The 17,703-nt window shown below is 41.2% G+C and overlaps 1 protein-coding gene across 1 annotated transcript in view; it reads left to right on the top strand.

The window, feature by feature from the left end:
- The window catches only part of SLC27A2 (solute carrier family 27 member 2), a 53,233-nt gene extending 36,203 nt beyond the window's left edge, over positions 1-17,030 (top strand). The window contains exons 6-10 of the mRNA XM_081227186.1: positions 8,174-8,264; positions 8,877-9,075; positions 10,571-10,668; positions 15,469-15,599; positions 16,567-17,030. Of these exons, the coding sequence (XP_081083312.1) occupies positions 8,174-8,264; positions 8,877-9,075; positions 10,571-10,668; positions 15,469-15,599; positions 16,567-16,743 (696 nt within the window). The 3' untranslated portion in view covers positions 16,744-17,030. The remainder of the gene's footprint in view (positions 1-8,173; positions 8,265-8,876; positions 9,076-10,570; positions 10,669-15,468; positions 15,600-16,566) is intronic.
- The last annotated feature ends 673 nt before the right edge of the window (positions 17,031-17,703 follow it).

The following is a 17,703-nucleotide window of genomic DNA, read 5'->3' as shown; positions in this document are numbered from 1 at the left end:
TAATCATGGTTAATAATTAAATCTAAATACTGTCACATTTGTATTTTGCTGCCAATATAGAAAATAGTATACTTATTGCTCTTACTGAATGAATTTTAAACTCTTATGCCCTTGAATTATAGTAACATGAAATATGGTGGAATTTTAATAATTTTATAGCCATGGGCATGAAACAAATTATACCATTATATCATTGAATCTTAAATGTATTGGAGAACATGTCCCTGGAATGTGAAACATCTAACAGTAGTGTATTAAGGTTAAACAAGATTTTTTATAACATTTTTATTGGAGTATAATTGCTTTACAATGATGTGTTAGTTTCTGCTTTATAACAAAGTGAATCAGTTATACATAAACATATATCCCCATATCTCTTCCCTCCTGCATCTCCCTCCATCCCACCCTCTCTATCCCACCCTTCTAGCTGGTCACAAAGCACCGAGTTGATCTCCCTGTGCTATGTGACTGCTTCCCACTAGCTATCTATTTTACATTTGGTAGTACATATATGTCCATATATACACTACCACTCTCTCACTTTGTCCCAGCTTATCCTTCCCCCTCCCCGTGTCCTCAAGTCCACTCTCTAGTAGGTCTGTGTCTTTATTCCCATCATGCCATTAGGTTTTTCATGACCATTTTTTTTCTTTTTTAGATTCCATATATATGTGTTAGCATACGGTATTTGTTTTTCTCTTTCTGACTTACTTCACTCTGCATGAAAGACTACGTCCCTCCACCTCACTACAAATAACTCAATTTTGTTTCTTTTTATGGCTGAGTAATATTCCATTGTATATATGTACCACATCTTCTTTATCCATTCATCTGTCGATGGACACTTAGGTTGCTTCCATGTCCTGGCTATTGTAAATAGAGCTGCAATGAACATTGTGGTACATGACTCTTTTTGAATTATGGTTTTCTCAGGGTATATGCCCAGTAGTGGGATTGCTGGGTCCTATGTAGTTCTATTTTTAGTTTTTTTAAGGAACCTCCACTAGCTGTATCAATTTACATTCCCACCAACAGTGCAAGAGTGTTTGCTTTTCTCCACACCCTCTCCAGCATTTATTGTTGGTAGATTTTTTAATGATGGCCATTCTAGCTGGTGTGAGGTGATACCTCATTGCACTTTTGATTTGCATTTCTCTAATGATTAGTGATGGTGAGCATCCTTTCATGTGTTTGTTCCCTATCTGTATATCTTCTTTAGAGAAATGTCTATTTAGGTCTTCTGCCCATTTTTGGATTGGGTTGTTTGTTTTTTTGATATTGAGCTGCGTGAGCTGCTTGTAAATTATTGAGATTAATCTTTTGTCAGTTGCTTCATTTGCAAATATTTTCTCCCATTCTGAGTGTTATCTTTTCACCTTGTTTATGTTTTCTTTGCAGTGCAAAACTTTTAAGATTCATTAGGTCCCACTGTTTATTTTTGTTTTTATTTCCATTTCTCTAGGAGGTGGGTCAAAAAGGATCTTACTGTGATTGATGTCATAGAGTGTTCTGCCTATATTTTCCTCTAAGAGTTTTATAGTATCTGGCCTTACATTTAGGTCTTTAATCCATTTTCAGTTTATTTTCATGCATGGTATTAGGGAGTGTTCTAATTTCATTCTTTTACATGTAGCTGTCCAGTTTTCCCAGCACCACTTATTGAAGAGGCTGACTTTTCTCCATTGTATACTCTTGCCTCCTTTATCAAAAATAAGGTCACCATAGGTGCGTGGGTTTATCTCTGGGCCTTCAATCCTGTTCCATTGATCTATATTTCTGTTTTTGTGCCAGCACCATATTGTCTTGATTACTTTAGCTTTATAGTATAATCTGAAGTCCAGGAGCCTGATTTGTCCAGCTCCGTTTTTCTTTCTCAAGATTGCTTTGGCTATTCAGGGTCTTTTGTGTTTCCATACAAATTCTGAAATTTTTTGTTCTAGTTCTGTGAAAAATACCATTCATAATTTGATAGGGATTGCACTGAATCTGTAGATTGCTTTGAGTAGTATAGTCATTTCCACAATGTTGATTCTTCCAATCCAAGAACATGATATATCTCTCCATCTGTTTGTATCATCTTTAATTGCTTTCATCAGTGTCTTATAATTTTCTGCATGCAGGTCTTTTCTCTCCTTAGGTAGGTTTATTCCTATATATTTTATTCTTTTTGTTGCAGTGGTAAATAGGAGTGTTTCCTTAATTTCTCTTTCAGATTTTTCATTATTAGTATATAGGAATGCAAGAGATTTCTGTGCATTAATTTTGTATCCTGCAAATTTACCATATTCATTGATTAGCTCTAGTAGTTTTCTGGTAGCATCTTTAGGATTTTCTATGTATAGTATCACGTCATCTGCAAACAGTGACAGCTTTATTTCTTCTTTTCCGATTTGAATTCCTTTTATTTCTTTTTCTTCTCTGATTGCTGTGGCTAAAACTTCCAAAACTATGTTGAATAGAGTGGTGAGAGTGGGCAACCTTGTCTTGTTCCTAATCTTAGCAGAAATGGTCTTAATTTTTCACCATTGAGAATGATGTTGGCTGTGGGTTTGTCATATATGTACTTTATTATGTTGAGGAAAGTTCCCTCTATGCCTCCTTTCTGGAGGGTATTTATCATAAATGGGTGTTGAATTTTGTCAAAAGCTGTCTCTGCATCTATTGAGATGATCATATGGTTTTTATCCTTCAATTTGTTAATATGGAGTATCACATTGATTGATTTGCATATATTGAAGGTTCCTTGCAAACCCCAGCTGATCATAGTGTATGACCCTTTTAATGTGCTGTTGGATTCTGTTTGCTAGTATTTTGTTGAGGATTTTTGCGTCTATGTTCATCAGTGATATTGGCCTGTAGTTTTCTTTCTTTGTGACATCTTTGCCTGGTTTTGGTGTCAGGGTGATGGTGGCCTCATGGAATGAGTTTGGAGTGTTCCTCCCTCTGCTGTATTTTGGAAGAGTCTGAGGAGGATAGGTGTTAGCTTTTCTCTAAATGTTTGATAGAATTCGCCTGTGAAGCCATCTGGTCCTGAGCTTTTGTTTGTTGGAAGATTTTTTATCACAGTTTCAATTTCAGTGCTTGTGATTGGTCTGCTTATATTTTCTATTTCTTCCTGGTTCAGTCTCAGAAGGTTGTGCTTTTCTAAGAATTTGTCCATTTCTTCAAGGTTGTCCATTTTATTGGCATAGAGTTGCTTGTAGTAATCTCCCATGATCCTTTGTATTTCTGCAGTGTCAGTTGTTACTTCTTTTTCCTTTTCTAATTCTATTGATTTGAGTCTTCTCCCTTTTTTTCTTGATGAGTCTGGCTAATGGTTTATCAATTTTATTTACCTTCTCAAAGAACCAGCTTTTAGTTTTACTGATCTTTGCTATCATTGCCTTCATTTCTTTTTCATTTATTTCTGATCTGATCTTTATGATTTATTTCCTTCTGCTAACTTTGGGGGTTTTTTGCTCTTCTTTCTCTAATTGCTTTAGGTGTAAGGTTAGGTTGTTTATTTGAGATGTTTCTTGTTTCTTGAGGTAGGATTGTATTGCTATAAACTTCCCTCTTAGAACTGCTTTTGCTGCATCCTATAGGTTTTGGGTCATCGTGTTTTCATTGTCATTTGTTTTTAGGTATTTTTTTATTTCCTCTTTGATATCTTCAGTGATCTCTTGGTTATTAAGTGGTGCATTGTTTAGCCTCCATGTATTTGTATTTTTTACAGATTTTTTTCCTATAATTTATATCTAGTCTCATAGCATTGTGGTTGGAAAAGATACTTGATACAATTTCAATTTTCTTAAATTTACCAAGGCTTGATTTGTGACCCAGGATATGATCTATCCTGGAGAATGTTCCATAAGCACTTGAGAAGAAAGTGTATTCTGATGTTTTTGGATGGAATGTCGTATAAATATCAATTAAGCCCATATTGTTTAATGTATCATTTAAAGCTTGTGTTTCCTTATTTATTTTCATTTTGGATGATCTGTCCATTGGTGCAAGTGGGGTGTTAAAGTCCCCTACGGTGATTGAGTTACTGTCGCTTTCCTCTTTTATGGCTGTTAGTATTTGCCTTATGTATTGAGGTGCTCCTATGTTGGGTGCATAAATACTTACAATTGTTATATCTTCTTCTTGGATTGATCCCTTGATCATTAAGTAGTGTCCTTCTTTGTCTCTGGCAATAGTCTTTGCTTAAAAGTCTGTTTTGTCTGATATGAGAATTGCTACTCCAGCTTTCTTTTGATTTCCATTTGCATGGAATATCTATTTCCATCCCCTCACTTTCAGTCTGTTTGTGTCCCTAGGTCTGAAGTGGGTCTCTTGTAAACAGCATATATACGGGTCTTGTTTTTGTATCCATTCAGTCTATGCCTTTTGGTTGGAACATTTATTCCATTTGCATATAAGATAATTATCGATATGTATGTCCCTATTACCATTTTAATTGTTTTGGGTTTGTTATTATAGGTCTTTTCCTTCTCTTGTGTTCCTGCCTAGGGAAGTTCCTTTAGCATCTGTTGTAAAGCTGGTTTGGTGGTGCTGCAGTATCTTAGCTTTTGCTTGTCTGTAAAGGTTTTAATTTCTCTGTGAAATCTGAATGAGATCCTTGCTAGGGAGAGTAATCTTGGTTGTAGGCTTTTCCCTTTCATCACTTTAAATATGTTCTGCCACTGTCTTCTGGCTTGCAGAGTTTCTGCTGAAAGATCAGCTGTTAACCTTATGGGGATTCCCTTGTATGTTATTTGTTGTTTTTCCCTTGCTGCTTTTAATATTTGTTCTTTGTATTTAATTTTTGATAGTTTGATTAATATGTGTCTTGGCATGTTTCTCCTTGGATTTATCCTGTATGGGACTCTCTGTGCTTCTTGGACTTGATTAACTATTTCCTTTTCCATATTAGGGAAGTTTTCAACTATAATCTCTTCAAATATTTCTCAGTCCCTTTCTTTTTCTCTTCTTCTGGGACCCCTATAATTCAAATGTTGGTGTGTTTAATGTTGTCCCAGAGGTCTCTGAGACTGTTTTCAATTCTTTTCATTCTTTTTTCTTTATTCTGCTCTGCAGTAATTATTTCCACTATTTTATCTTCCAGGTCACTTGTCTGTTCTTCTGCCTCAGTCATTCTGCTATTGATTCCTTCTAGAGAATTTTTAATTTCATTTATTGTGTTGTTTATCATTGTTTGTTTGCTCTTTAGTTCTTCTAGGTCCTTTTTAAATGTTTCTTGTATTTTCTCCATTCTATTTCCAAGATTTTGGATCATCTTTACTATCATTACTCTGAATTCTTTTTCAGGTTGACTGCCTATTTCTTCCTCATTTGTTTGGTCTGGTGGGTTTTTACCTTACTCCTACATCTGCTGCATATTTCTCTGCCTTCTCATTTTGCTTCACTTACTGTGTTTGTGGTCTCCTTTTCACAGGCTGCAGGTTTGTCATTCCCATTGTTTTTGGTGTCTACCCCAGTGAGTAAGGTTTGTTTAGTGTGCTTGTGTAGCCTTCCTGGTGGAGGGGACTGGTGCCTGTGTTCTGGTGAATGAGGCTGGATATTGTCTTTCTGGTGGGCAGGACCACATCTGGTGGTGTGTTTCAGGGTGTCTGTGACCTTACTATGATTTTAGGCAGCTTCTCTGCTAATGGGTGGGGTTGTGTTCCTGTCTTGCTAGTTGTTTGGCATGGGGTGTCCAGCACTGGAGCTCGCTGGTCATTCAGTGGAGCTGGGTCTTAGCGTTGAGAAGGATATCTCTGGGAGACCTCTCATCAATTGATATTATGAGGAGCTGGGAGGTCTCTAGCGGACCAATGTCCTGAACTCGGCTCTCCCACCTCAGAGGCATAGGCCTGACACCCGGCCAGAGCAGCAAGACCCTATCAGCCACATGGCTCAGAAGAACAGGGAGAAAAAAAGAAATAAATAAATAAAATAAAGTTATTAAAATAAAAAATAATTACTAAAAATAAAAAAAAATAAAAAGTAATAAAAAAGGAAAGAAGAGAGCAACCAAACCAAAAAAGAAATCCACCAATGATAACAAGTTCTGAAAACTAACTGTAGTTAAAAAAGAACAACAACAAAAAAGCGGACAGACAGAACCCTAGGACAAATGGTAAAAGCAAAGCTATACAGACAAAATCACATAAAGAAGCACACACATACACACTCACAAAAAGAGAAAAAGGAATAAAATATATATATCAGGGCTTCCCTGGTGGCGCAGTGGTTGAGAGTCCGCCTGCCGATGCAGGGGATACGGGTTCGTGCCCCGGTCTGGGAAGATCCCACATGCCGCAGAGAGGCTGGGCCCGTGAGCCATGGCCGCTGGGCCTGTGCGTCCGGAGCCTGTGCTCCGCAATGGGGGAGGCCACAACAGTGAGAGGCCTGCGTACAGCAAAAAAAAAATATATATATATATATATATCATTGCTCCCAAAGTCCACTGCCTCAATTTGGGATGATTCGTTGTCTATTCAGGTATTCCACAGATGCAGGGTACATCAAGTTGATTGTGGAGATTTAATCCGCTGCTCCTGAGGCTGCTGGGAGGGATTTCCCTTTCTCTTCTTTGTTCGCACAGCTCCCGGGCCTCAGCTTTGGATTTGGCTCCGCCTCTGCGTGTAGGTCGCCTGAGGGCGTCTGTTCTTCGCTCAGACAGGACAGGTTTAAAGGAGCAGCTGGTTCGGGGACTCTGGCTCACTCAGGCCAGGGGGGAGGGAGGGGTACGGATGCCGGGCGAGCCTGCGGCGGCAGAGGCCGGCGTGAAGTTGTACCAGCCTGAGGCGCGCCATGTGTTGTCCCCGGGAAGTTGTCCCTGGATCACAGGACCCTGGCATTGGCGGATTGCACAGGCTCCCGGGAGCGGAGGTGTGGATAGTGACCTGTGCTCCCACACAGGCTTCTTGGTGGCGGCAGCAGCAGCCTTAGCGTCTCATGCCCATCTCTGGGGTCCGCGCTGATAGCCGCGGCTCGCACCCGTCTCTGGAGCTCATTTAGGCGGTGCTCTGAATCCCCTGTCCTCGCGCACCCCAGAACAATGGCCTCTTGCCTCTTAGGCAGGTCCAGACTTTTTCCTGGACTCCCTCCCGGCTAGCCGTGGCGCATTAGCCCCCTTCAGGCTGTGTTCACGCATCCAACCCCAGTCCTCTCCCTGGGATCCAACCCCCGAAGCCCGAGCCTCAGCTCCCAGCCCCTGCTCGCCCCGGAGGGTGAGCAGACAAGCCTCTCGGGCTGGTGAGTGCTGATCGGCACCGATCCTCTGTGCGGGAATCTCTCCGCTTTGCCCTCTGCACCCCTGTTGCTGCGCTCTCCTCCGTGGCTCCAAAGCTTCCCCCCTCCGCCACCCGCCTTCTCCACCGGCGAAGGGGCTTCCTAGTGTGTGGAAACCTTTCCTCCTTCACAGCTCCCTCCCACTGGTGCAGGTCCCGTCCCTATTCCTTTGTCTCTGTTTTTTTCTTTTTTCTTTTGCCCTACCCGGGTACGTGGGGAGTTTCTTACCTTTTGGGAAGTCTGAGGTCTTCTGCCAGCGTTCAGTAGGTGTTGTGTAGGAGCAGTTCCACGTGTAGATGTAGTTCTGATGTATTTGTGGGGAGGAAGGCGATCTCCACATCTCACTCCTCCGCCATCTTGAAGGTCTCCCCTAAACAAGATTTTAAAAGCCCACATGTGACGTGTCCACCAAAAATCATGCATGAGAATGTTCATAACAGCTTTATATTTAATAGTCTAAAACTAGAAACATCCAAATGTCCATTAATAGGAGAAGAGATAAATAAATTGTGGTATATTCATACAAGGAAAGTTGCATGGCAAAAAAAGTACACCACTGACACAAACACCAACAGGGAGGGATGGATATCACAGATATTATGTTGAGTGAAAGCAGCAGATACTAAGGCATATATTTATTTCACTTATTTGATGCTTAAGACTACTTGATGGCAATAAAAGTCAGAATAGTGACTTGATAGAAAGGGGCAGGAGGAAACTTCTTAAGGTAATGAAAATGTTTAGTGTCTTGATCTGGGCAGTAGTTACATAAGGGTATGCATATGCAAAAATTCATCAAGCTGTACACTTAAAGTATGTGCACTTTGTATGCTTTATGTATGCTATGCCACAATAAAAAAGAAAACTTTGTGAAAGAATATGTGCTCAGAATGATCCATTTTAATTTTGCTAGAAAGTCATAACTTATGAGCTGATTAAATATGATGTGGAGAAAGATGAACCCGTTCGAGATGGAAATGGATATTGCATCAAAGTTCCCAAAGGTACAGTGGATTTTTGTTCAATTAACCTGTGCCTTTTCTTACCTTAACTAAGTGACTCTTAAGAACTAACATATCACTGCTTAAATGAACACATGGTAAAATTTATCAGAGTGGGGGAAATAAAGAGGTTTATTTTCGTACTCTCGGAAATAGATAAATTCCAAAAGATAGTAATTTACCACTACACGTAATATAACTATAATTTGAAACCTAGCTTAATAATTTCCTGATTATGAGGTAAGCATTTTGCAAAAGGGGATATGTAATTATGATTGCAAAACTACAGTTAGCTTTAACAGGCCTTTCCTTTAAGCTTAAACTACTATGCATTTGTCTAATTGTGTGTGTAAATCATTATTCAGTGAAAGATTAGTATTAAAAGAATTACAAATGTGTGGCCATAGAGAATAATGTGCTGTGTGTGTGTGCATGGTGTATATATGTGTGTATATGATGTACATGGAAATACATGTACACATGCATGTAAAATGACTCTTCCTGCAGCCAGCTTGTTGCCACTGGGTTGTATGGCATCAGTTTTAAAAGAAGGTTAACACTAAAATTTGCCTACTGCTAGTACATAAAATAACAATTTACTTTCTTCTTTCTTAGGTGAAGTTGGACTCCTGGTTTGCAGAATCACACAACTCACACCATTTAGTGGCTATGCTGGAGGAAAGACTCAGACAGAGAAGAAAAAACTGAGAGATGTCTTTAAGAAAGGAGACGTGTATTTCAACAGTGGAGATCTCTTAATGATGGACCACGAAAATTTTATCTACTTCCACGACAGAGTTGGAGATACATTCCGGTTGGTTTCTCTGAATTGTTGAGCCAAAAACAAACACGTGCACAATTTGGCTTACTCCTAAATTAGAGTCACATTCCACTTTGGTTATGGTACTCCATTTCCTTCTGTCTCTTTGGCGTGTCAATTCAACCTCCTGTATTCCCAGAAAACAAGGAGCAAAATACATAGGGTATCACTCTGCAATGCATAGTTATCTTGGTTGAGCAACACCAGATGAAACTAGGAGAAAAAACCTGTGTCTGATTTTGGGCACCTAAATAACTTAGTCCATCCAATTCCTCCCATTTATCCTCAATTATTACCAGTCACTCAGGTCAGCCAGGGATTTTCATACTGTTTCCAATCATGAGGCTTTTTCTCAGATAAAATCAAATCAAATTAATGTGAAGCTGATCTAGTTGAAGAGGAGGTGAGAGTTCTGAGCCCCATCTGCTCCTCTCCCTCCCACTCTCCATTCCCAACCAGATGCTTTCCCACAGAACCCCCAAGTCAGCACAGTGGAGTTTGAAAGTCATCATAATAGACCATGAAATTAATTCTCAGCAACAGCATGGTCCTCCAGCTTCATGACATTTCTGTTTAACCAGCTTCCTTCCCGTATAAACTCCCTCAGGCCAGACCCTGTGTCTGCTTGTTCGCCCCCCAGCACCTAGTACAGTGATTCCTTTTTGCATGAATGAATGAGGAAGAGATGGAAGTTGTCTGTCTGTAGTAGAAAGAGCATGGATATGAATGAGAAGAACTCAGCTCCTCTTACCCCTGAGCAGCTGTGTTATCAGGCAGGTAATCTTTCTGCACCTCAGTTCCTTCACCCATGAAATGAGGGCCCCAACGATCCTTAGGGTTCCTTCCATCTCTAATATCCCATGACTCTGGATCTATATCATTATTTTATGCCACCTTTATGTTACTAAAAAAGATACTTCTGGGAGATCTAAAGAATTTTTAAATGTAAGACAAAATTTAACTCTTTATTAAAAGAAAAAGTAGCACCTGATTGGGCACTAACATTATTCTCCCTACAAATAGAGTATGATATTTTCTTTCTTATTAAAAGCTTTTTCATTGCCATAAGACCCTAAAATACAAGTATGAAATTCTAGTTATTAGAAATTTACTAACTGAATTAAATAGCAGCCAAAGTTAGTGAATGAGGGAAGTGAGAGACCTAAACACAGCAAAAAGTCATTGAGATTTATTTTTGATTTCTAGTGCCTTTCTTAGGCCAAGCCCATATTTTAACATTAGAACATCATTCTGTGTATCACATTTCACGTGGCAACATTAAAATTCCACATTTTATTCTTTAGGTCTATGCCTTTGTCTTTCATGCCTCAAGCAGGGTGCCTCTCCCATGACTAAGTTGGAGAGTTTGGGGGCCAAGGTGAGGAAGACAAGTGCAGCCACCCCACAGAGGTCTGGAGGAAACACCTGTCACAGACAACCTGCACCGCAGACCACCAGTGACCTCTGCTAACCTTGCCTTTTCTTCCAGGTGGAAAGGGGAAAATGTGGCCACCACTGAAGTTGCTGACATAGTAGGACTGGTTGATTTTGTCCAAGAAGTGAATGTTTATGGCGTGTCTGTGCCAGGTATGCGCAAGATATTATAAATCAATGCCAAAACTCCTACACTAACTGAACATAATTTTAACCCCCAGGCAAAGTTTGTCATCACTTCCTCCTGCCAGCTGGAGAATCAAACAACTCTTTCCCAGCCTCCTGGGAGTAAGGGGCTTATGTCTGGTTTATGTGCCATTATAAATCAGACAGGTCAGTACATCTGAACCTGGCCTTCCTCTGTGGTTCACTCTCCAGCTGTTCTTGGGCTCTCAAGCAAGCCAAATCTCTCCATGATGGAGGGTCCATGCAGCATTTGGCATGCCTCAAGAAAAGAGGTATCATGCTTGAGAGCTTGGAAGTGGTATCTTGGCCTCTGAACTGGGAGGCACAAATAAGAGCAAGTCCCGTTGCTAGAGGAAAAAAGCCAGGAAGGAGCTGATTTTTTCCAGACTCTTCTTTTAAACCAAGTCCCTGACCCCAGCTTGCTCCACTGAGTTTCAGAATCATCACACAAAGTGCTGTCACCAAGCCTCTGTCTGCAGAGCTGCCTCTGCCAGCAGAGTGGGGAGGGTGAGGTCTGATTTTGGGTCCTGGCTCCAACACCTGCTGGCTGTTTGACTTCACACAAATCACTAAATTAGAGATAATACCAATCCTGCAGTTAAGATTGTCGAGACAACTAATTCATTTTAATTACATAAATACTAAATGTATATTTATCAGACATGTACATGAGGGTTGTCATGAAAAGAAATCATTTTAATTATAGATGTCAGAGAGAATTAAAACTTCCAAATCACTATCCAAATATAAGGTACTAGGGGAATTGGTATTCCCTAGAACTCAGTATTTGGGATTCTCATCTATACTCAAAATGGACATCCCAAAGTCCCTTTTACCTGAGCTATGATGGTTTCACATGACATTGTGCTGTCCTTTTATTTTTTAAAGAATATTTGAGGCTTTCTCTTGCCTGCTCCTCTCCAACCCGGTGACAATGACTTGACAGGAAGTGTAGCCACATCTCAGGTCAGAGTCCGAGGGGTGCAGAATACTTCTCATGTTGGATTGCAGGCTGAATTAACACAAGGGCCCATGTTGTGGTTGTCAGCCATGGCACCATGCTGGGCCTCTCACAGACCCCATCTGGAATACGTTGCATGCCCTTCTAAATGCTGGATTTTATAAAGTAACAATACAAAAGAATGAGTATGAGAAGGTAAGAGAATATGGGAAATGGAATGGAAAGGCCTAATCCACTGCTCTTCAAAGTGGTGTCACCTACAGATTGGCACTTGCCATCTACCTCTACAAGGATCAAATTATGAGCCGCTATAGCTGCTGACTTTCAACACACCCTGAAAGGAGTTCAGGGTGGAGATCAGGAATGAGGCACTCTGTGCTCTGGGAAAAACTGGCAGAACAGGTCTTCAGATAGATATTTTCAGGAGAAGATTTTATGAGCCCAATTCTTGCATCTCCTCTTATCTAAAAAAGCACTAAAATCCTTCATGGTGACATCTGCTCCTTGTGACTAGCAGAAACCTTCTGCAAAAAATATGTGCCTTGGGCTTCCCTGGTGGCACAGTGGTTGAGAGTCCGCCTGTCGATGCAGGGGACACGGGTTCGTGCCCCGGTCTGGGAAGATCCCACATGTCGCGGAGCAGCTGGGCCCGTGAGCCATGGCCGCTGAGCCTGCGTGTCTGGAGCCTGTGCTCCGCAACGGGAGAGGCCACAACAGTGAGAGCCCCGCGTACTGCAAAAAAAAAAAAAAAAAAAAAAAAAAAGTGCCTGGTTGCATGTACTCCCCCTTCACTAAAATCCCATGTGTACTGACCTTCTGCCCTACCTCTTTGGAGCAGTGTCTCAGAGCTATCTGAAATGCTGTCTCCCAGGCTATAGTCCTCATTTTGCCCCCAAATAAAATTTAACTCACAACTCTCACGTTGTGCATTTTTTTCATTTGACAGTAGGGTCCCTGGACCAGCAACAGCATCATCGCCCAGGAGCTTGTTAAAAATTTGATATTTCTCATGCTAAAAATGCCCACCCCAGAACTACTGAACCAGAATCTCTGGGGTGGAGCCCAGGGAGCTGTGTTTTAACAAGCCCTCCAGTGATTCTTAAAACAAATGAAGTCTGGTTTTGGAGTGATGAAAATGTTCTAGAGCTAGATACTGGTGATAGTTGCACAACACTGTGAATGTACTAAATGCCACTGAACTGTATACTTTAAAATGGTTAAAATAATGAATTGTATGTTTTACCACAATTTTTAAAAAACACTGAAGTCTGAGAAGCATGGAGGCCTAGCAGTTCTGAAAATTTAGCCAGTCATCAGAATCATCTGGGAAACTTTTTTTGTGTGTGTGGTGTGCGGGCCTCTCACTGCTGTGGCCTCTCCCATTGCAGAGCACAGGCTCCAGACACACAGGCTCAGAGGCCATGGCTCATGGGCCCAGCCACTCTGTGGCACATGGGATCTTCCCGGACCGGGCACGAACCCATGTCCCCTGCATCGGCAGGTGGACTCTCAACCACTGTGCCACCAGGGAAGCCCTTCTGGGAAACTTTTTAAAGCCCAGATCTGGGGTTTGGGACTCAATCTTTGTGTCTTTTTTTTAATTCCCAAGTGGGTCTACCACCCAGTAAAGTTTAGGAGCCATTGATATAGATCAAAGAAGAGGAGGCTAATGGGTTTCAAATGATTGGGAGACAAGTCAGGTAGAACAAGGAGCAGCTGTGTTTATGTTGCACTGGAGAGCAGAATAAAATGGATGGATTGAAATGACCAGGGAGCAAATTTTAGCCTGAGAACTCTCCTGTAGCCAGAGGGACCAACATCAGAATGGTCCGTCTCCTGAGGCAGACAATGTCCCACCAACTGGGATGTGTAAAGAGGCTGGCTGTCCACCTGGGATCCTGTGAGAATTCTTACAGCAGTGAAAGATTAGAGATGAACCCTAAAGTCTCTCCTATTTTCAGATTCTGTGATTCTCAGTGCCACTCTTGCAGCCTAGAAATGTGGCAGGTCTATCTAGAGAAAGGCATCAGTCCACCAGGGTGATTCTCACTACCAAAGGGCTGAAGAAGGCCTTCACATATCTCAGCTTTGGACCAGGAAGAAACTTCTAAGTTTGGGCCTAGAATAGAGATGACACCAGAACTGCCAAACTATTCTCTAGAGCTTTATATTATCAATAGAACTTTCTGCAGTGTTCTGAAAATGTTCTATATCTGCACTGTCCAGCATGGTAGCCAATAGCTACCATATGGCTGTTGAGCACTTGAAATGTGGCTAGTGCAACTGAGGAACTGAATTTTTTATTTTATTTAATTATAATTAATTTTAATAGCTACATGTGACCAGTGGCCACCATATTGGATAGTGCAACTCTAGAGAACCTCTGGCCCGAACTGCTGCAGACAGGAACCTTCCCCCTGGAGCTGAACTAGCCCCAGCCAACCTCTGGGAGTCAGGACAGAGACCTGAGATCCAACAGCCCCATTCGCCTCTCTGTTGGGCACTGCCTCTGCCAGAGCAAGAAGCAAGGAGCCAGTTGACACTGAAGATTTCTGTTGCATCAGCCTCTGCCTTAATTCTAAAAGGAGCTCATTGGAGACACTCAAGATTCCTGAGACTGGTACCTTGGAGACAGCTACCAGGGACCCCTAGAGAAAGAGGGTATGATGCCCTGCCTCCCTCCTTCAGATAAGAGGCAAAGCAAATGAGGATGCATTTCCTTTCTTATAATTTTTCCTCTTGTTTTCTGCCTTCTTTAGAGTCATGGGTAAACACACAATCACCATGGGAGAGATTTCAAAAGCTGGGGCCCAGGTGACGAAGGGCGGCTCCTTCCCCCTCTCTGATTACAGTTAAGTAGTTCAGGGAAGTGGACCTGGACTCCCACTGGGTCTGCCGGATCACGTAGAAGAGGTATTAATATGTAATTACCACTGTCCTCACAAGAAAACAATGGTAATTGTTCTAAACACCAGGAAGAAAGAGCTGTTAGGATCTGTTTCCCCTGTGGAGAGCACAACCTCTCTGGACTAGAAGGCATCAAGGTGGGGAGGCGTGGTGCGGTGGGCACATACCGCTCAACCTTGATCTGCCTTCACCCTCCTGTCCTGCAGCCTCTCTGAAATGCAGAGGCAAAGCTATTAGGAACCGTGATTATATAAGTCTCAGAGGTGCACATTTGTGCCTGGAAGCACAACAGACCTGACCTGCGACCCAAAGAACAACCTGAGCCCAGTTATCCTTGACAGGGGAGCAAGGGTTTTTCACCAGAGTCCAAAAAAATTTTTTAGCCACTAGTTCAACCTTTTTCCCTTTCTGGTGTTTACATCTAGGCTGCCAAGAAGGATGATGTCAATAAGCACAGGATCTTTAGCCAGCCTGCCTCAATTCCATTTCTGGCCCTGCCTAGTATTTGCTGCATGAACTTGAACAAGTCTTTTCTTTTTTTTCTGAACAAGTCTTTTAACGTCATTAAGCCTCACTTTCTTCACCTGTAAAATGGAGATAACCTTTGTACCTCTTCGTAAGGTTGTCATGAGGGTTAAATAAGACAGTACATAAAGCACACTTAGTAAAGGACCTGGCATGTAATAAAGATTCAATCAATGTATAGCTTGTTGTTTTGTTGTTATCTTTAATTCACTTTAGAATTTAACTTCAACATATATTTGAAATAAAAATTCCAGCTATCCAAAAGTAACCCATGCCATAATGCTGTCTCAGTTCTCTGTTCTTTGACCTAGCAAAGCATCATAAATAAAATAAATAGTTACAACCCACCTAATTTTTTCTCACTTTAACTCTAGGTCACGAGGGTCGAATTGGCATGGCCTCCATCAGGATGAAGGAAGACCATGAATTTGATGGAAGGAAACTCTTTAAGCATGTGGCCGATTACCTGCCCAATTATGCAAGGCCCCGGTTTCTAAGAATACAGGTGAGACCCCTTGTTATAAAGTTCAGTTATCCTCTCTCTTGGAGACACCTGCGTCTTAGGGAACAATTCCTCTTCTACCATGGAGAGCAAAATGGCCAAATTTTCACTACCCTTTCAGGAAGCTAAATGAGGAAGCTGAAATACCAGAAAATATAGCTAGCTGAAACCAAATCCTAATTCCTTTTTCCCTAAAACTACAGGCAGTTCATTCAGCAACAGTGTTAGCAAATAACTCACAAAGTCTGTTTGATGAGGTATAACAAACATATAAAATAGAAATGCTCCGACCCTCTTATTTATTGTTTCCATTTTTAAAGAATGGAAAAATCCACTGAAGTCCTGCACCTTTCTATGATGTGAACTTTAATTGGGCATCATTAGCCAGTAGGAACTACCAAAGGCTAAACTGTCACGGATAGAGATTTTTTTTTTCTTTCTCAAACATTAACCCCTTAGTTTAACACTCTCACTTTTGGACCTTGAGCTGTGTGATTCTGTAGCTGAAGATTTGAGAAAAGAAGTGTTAGATTACCATATATTGCAAAGGTTAAGTGGTTATTTCTGTTGATGTTCATAAAACACTGACATATGCTTTACAGTGATGGTTGAGAGACATAAAAGTTGAAATATCCTCAGATCATCACCTATTTATTGAAGAAGAAACAAGTCTTCAGTGTCACAAACAGGCTGAAAAAAAAAAGTTGTCTGTGTGTAGAAGATTCCTTTCTCCACCCCACCATTAATCAGAATATTCCAGTAATACTGGAAGCTCACCAAGTGACAGACTCTTCTGCTCTGTATTCCACTGTCTGCAGCCTCTCTCTCCCCACATGTGATCGTCAAACTTTAAAGGAAAGAAAAATACCTCCACAGAGGGCCCCCTAGTGGAGGTTCTGAAGACAGGATATCTTGGTATCACACAGAACCTGTTTTCACAGCTCTCAAATGATTGTTTGATGTTTTTCAGGACACCATTGAGACCACTGGAACTTTTAAACACCTAAAAGTGACCCTCATGGAAGAGGGCTTTAACCCTTCAGTTATCAAAGATGCCTTGTATTTCTTGGATGACAAAGCAGAAATGTATGTGCCAATGACTGAGGACATTTACAACGCCATTAATGATAAAACTCTGAAACTCTGATTATTACCAGGAGGGTAACTCAGTGTATTTCTAGAAAGAAACCGAATGGACCTAGTACAGCCACTTGATATAATCCCACTTTAATTTGATTGAAGATTGTGCAGTGCAATTTTTTTATGCATACCAGTAAGGGGAGACTTTTAAAAATTACACCCGAACCTTTGCAAGTGAAAAGATTTATATATAATTGTTTTTCAATTTGCACCTACTGTTTGTATTTGCAAACTAAGCTTGTTAGAGGGCGGATGTTATTTTTTAAAATATGTAATAAAATGCATGAACACCAACATATGCAATGGCACTTCTTCCTGACTTGATTCTAAATGCAAAACCTGAGCCTGACAGTATCATTGGCAATTTTTCACAGGTGTCCCATTTATAATGCTAATGGTATTCTAAGTAAAAAGTGGTAAGGAGTTGGGAGGTGAGGGGGTAGGTCCCCAGTGAACAACCCAATGGAAATCCAGCTCTAGTGTAAGGCCAACCCTACCCCCAGAAGCATCCTGGCAACTGTCTACAGCATTAGCCAACAAGTGATAAAGCCACCTATAGTCTTTGAAGGAGCTTAAGTCTAGAGCATCAGAGCTCTATACATAAAAGGTATCCAGCAAACTTTTTAGCTATATCAAGGGCTGCAAACTCAAGTGTCTTCAGGATTTGTATTGGTAATGCGGATGAGAAGAGCAGGTCCCAAATGAACGTGGAAAACTTGGGGACAGCCACGACACAGCTTCAGTCAGCTGATTTTTGTCATGGGGCTATATAGCCCAGGTACTTCCAAGCTCTTCTGATTATTCACAAAACAGAAATCCAGATATTTATGTGAATCTCCCAATTTTTAACATGTAAAGTCTCACATGTTTTATAATTTCCACTCACCCCAAAGAAAATGCAACTGTGCACCAGAGAAGTCCCGGAGGTCCAGCTCACACCCCCAGGCTCACGTGCTCCTCAGTCTAG

Source organism: Mesoplodon bidens, assembly GCF_964165515.1.
Source record: "Mesoplodon bidens genome assembly, chromosome: 3".
Lineage (NCBI taxonomy): Eukaryota > Metazoa > Chordata > Mammalia > Artiodactyla > Ziphiidae > Mesoplodon > Mesoplodon bidens.
Note: the sequence above shows the minus strand (reverse complement) of the source record. Positions and strands in the feature narration are given on the sequence as shown.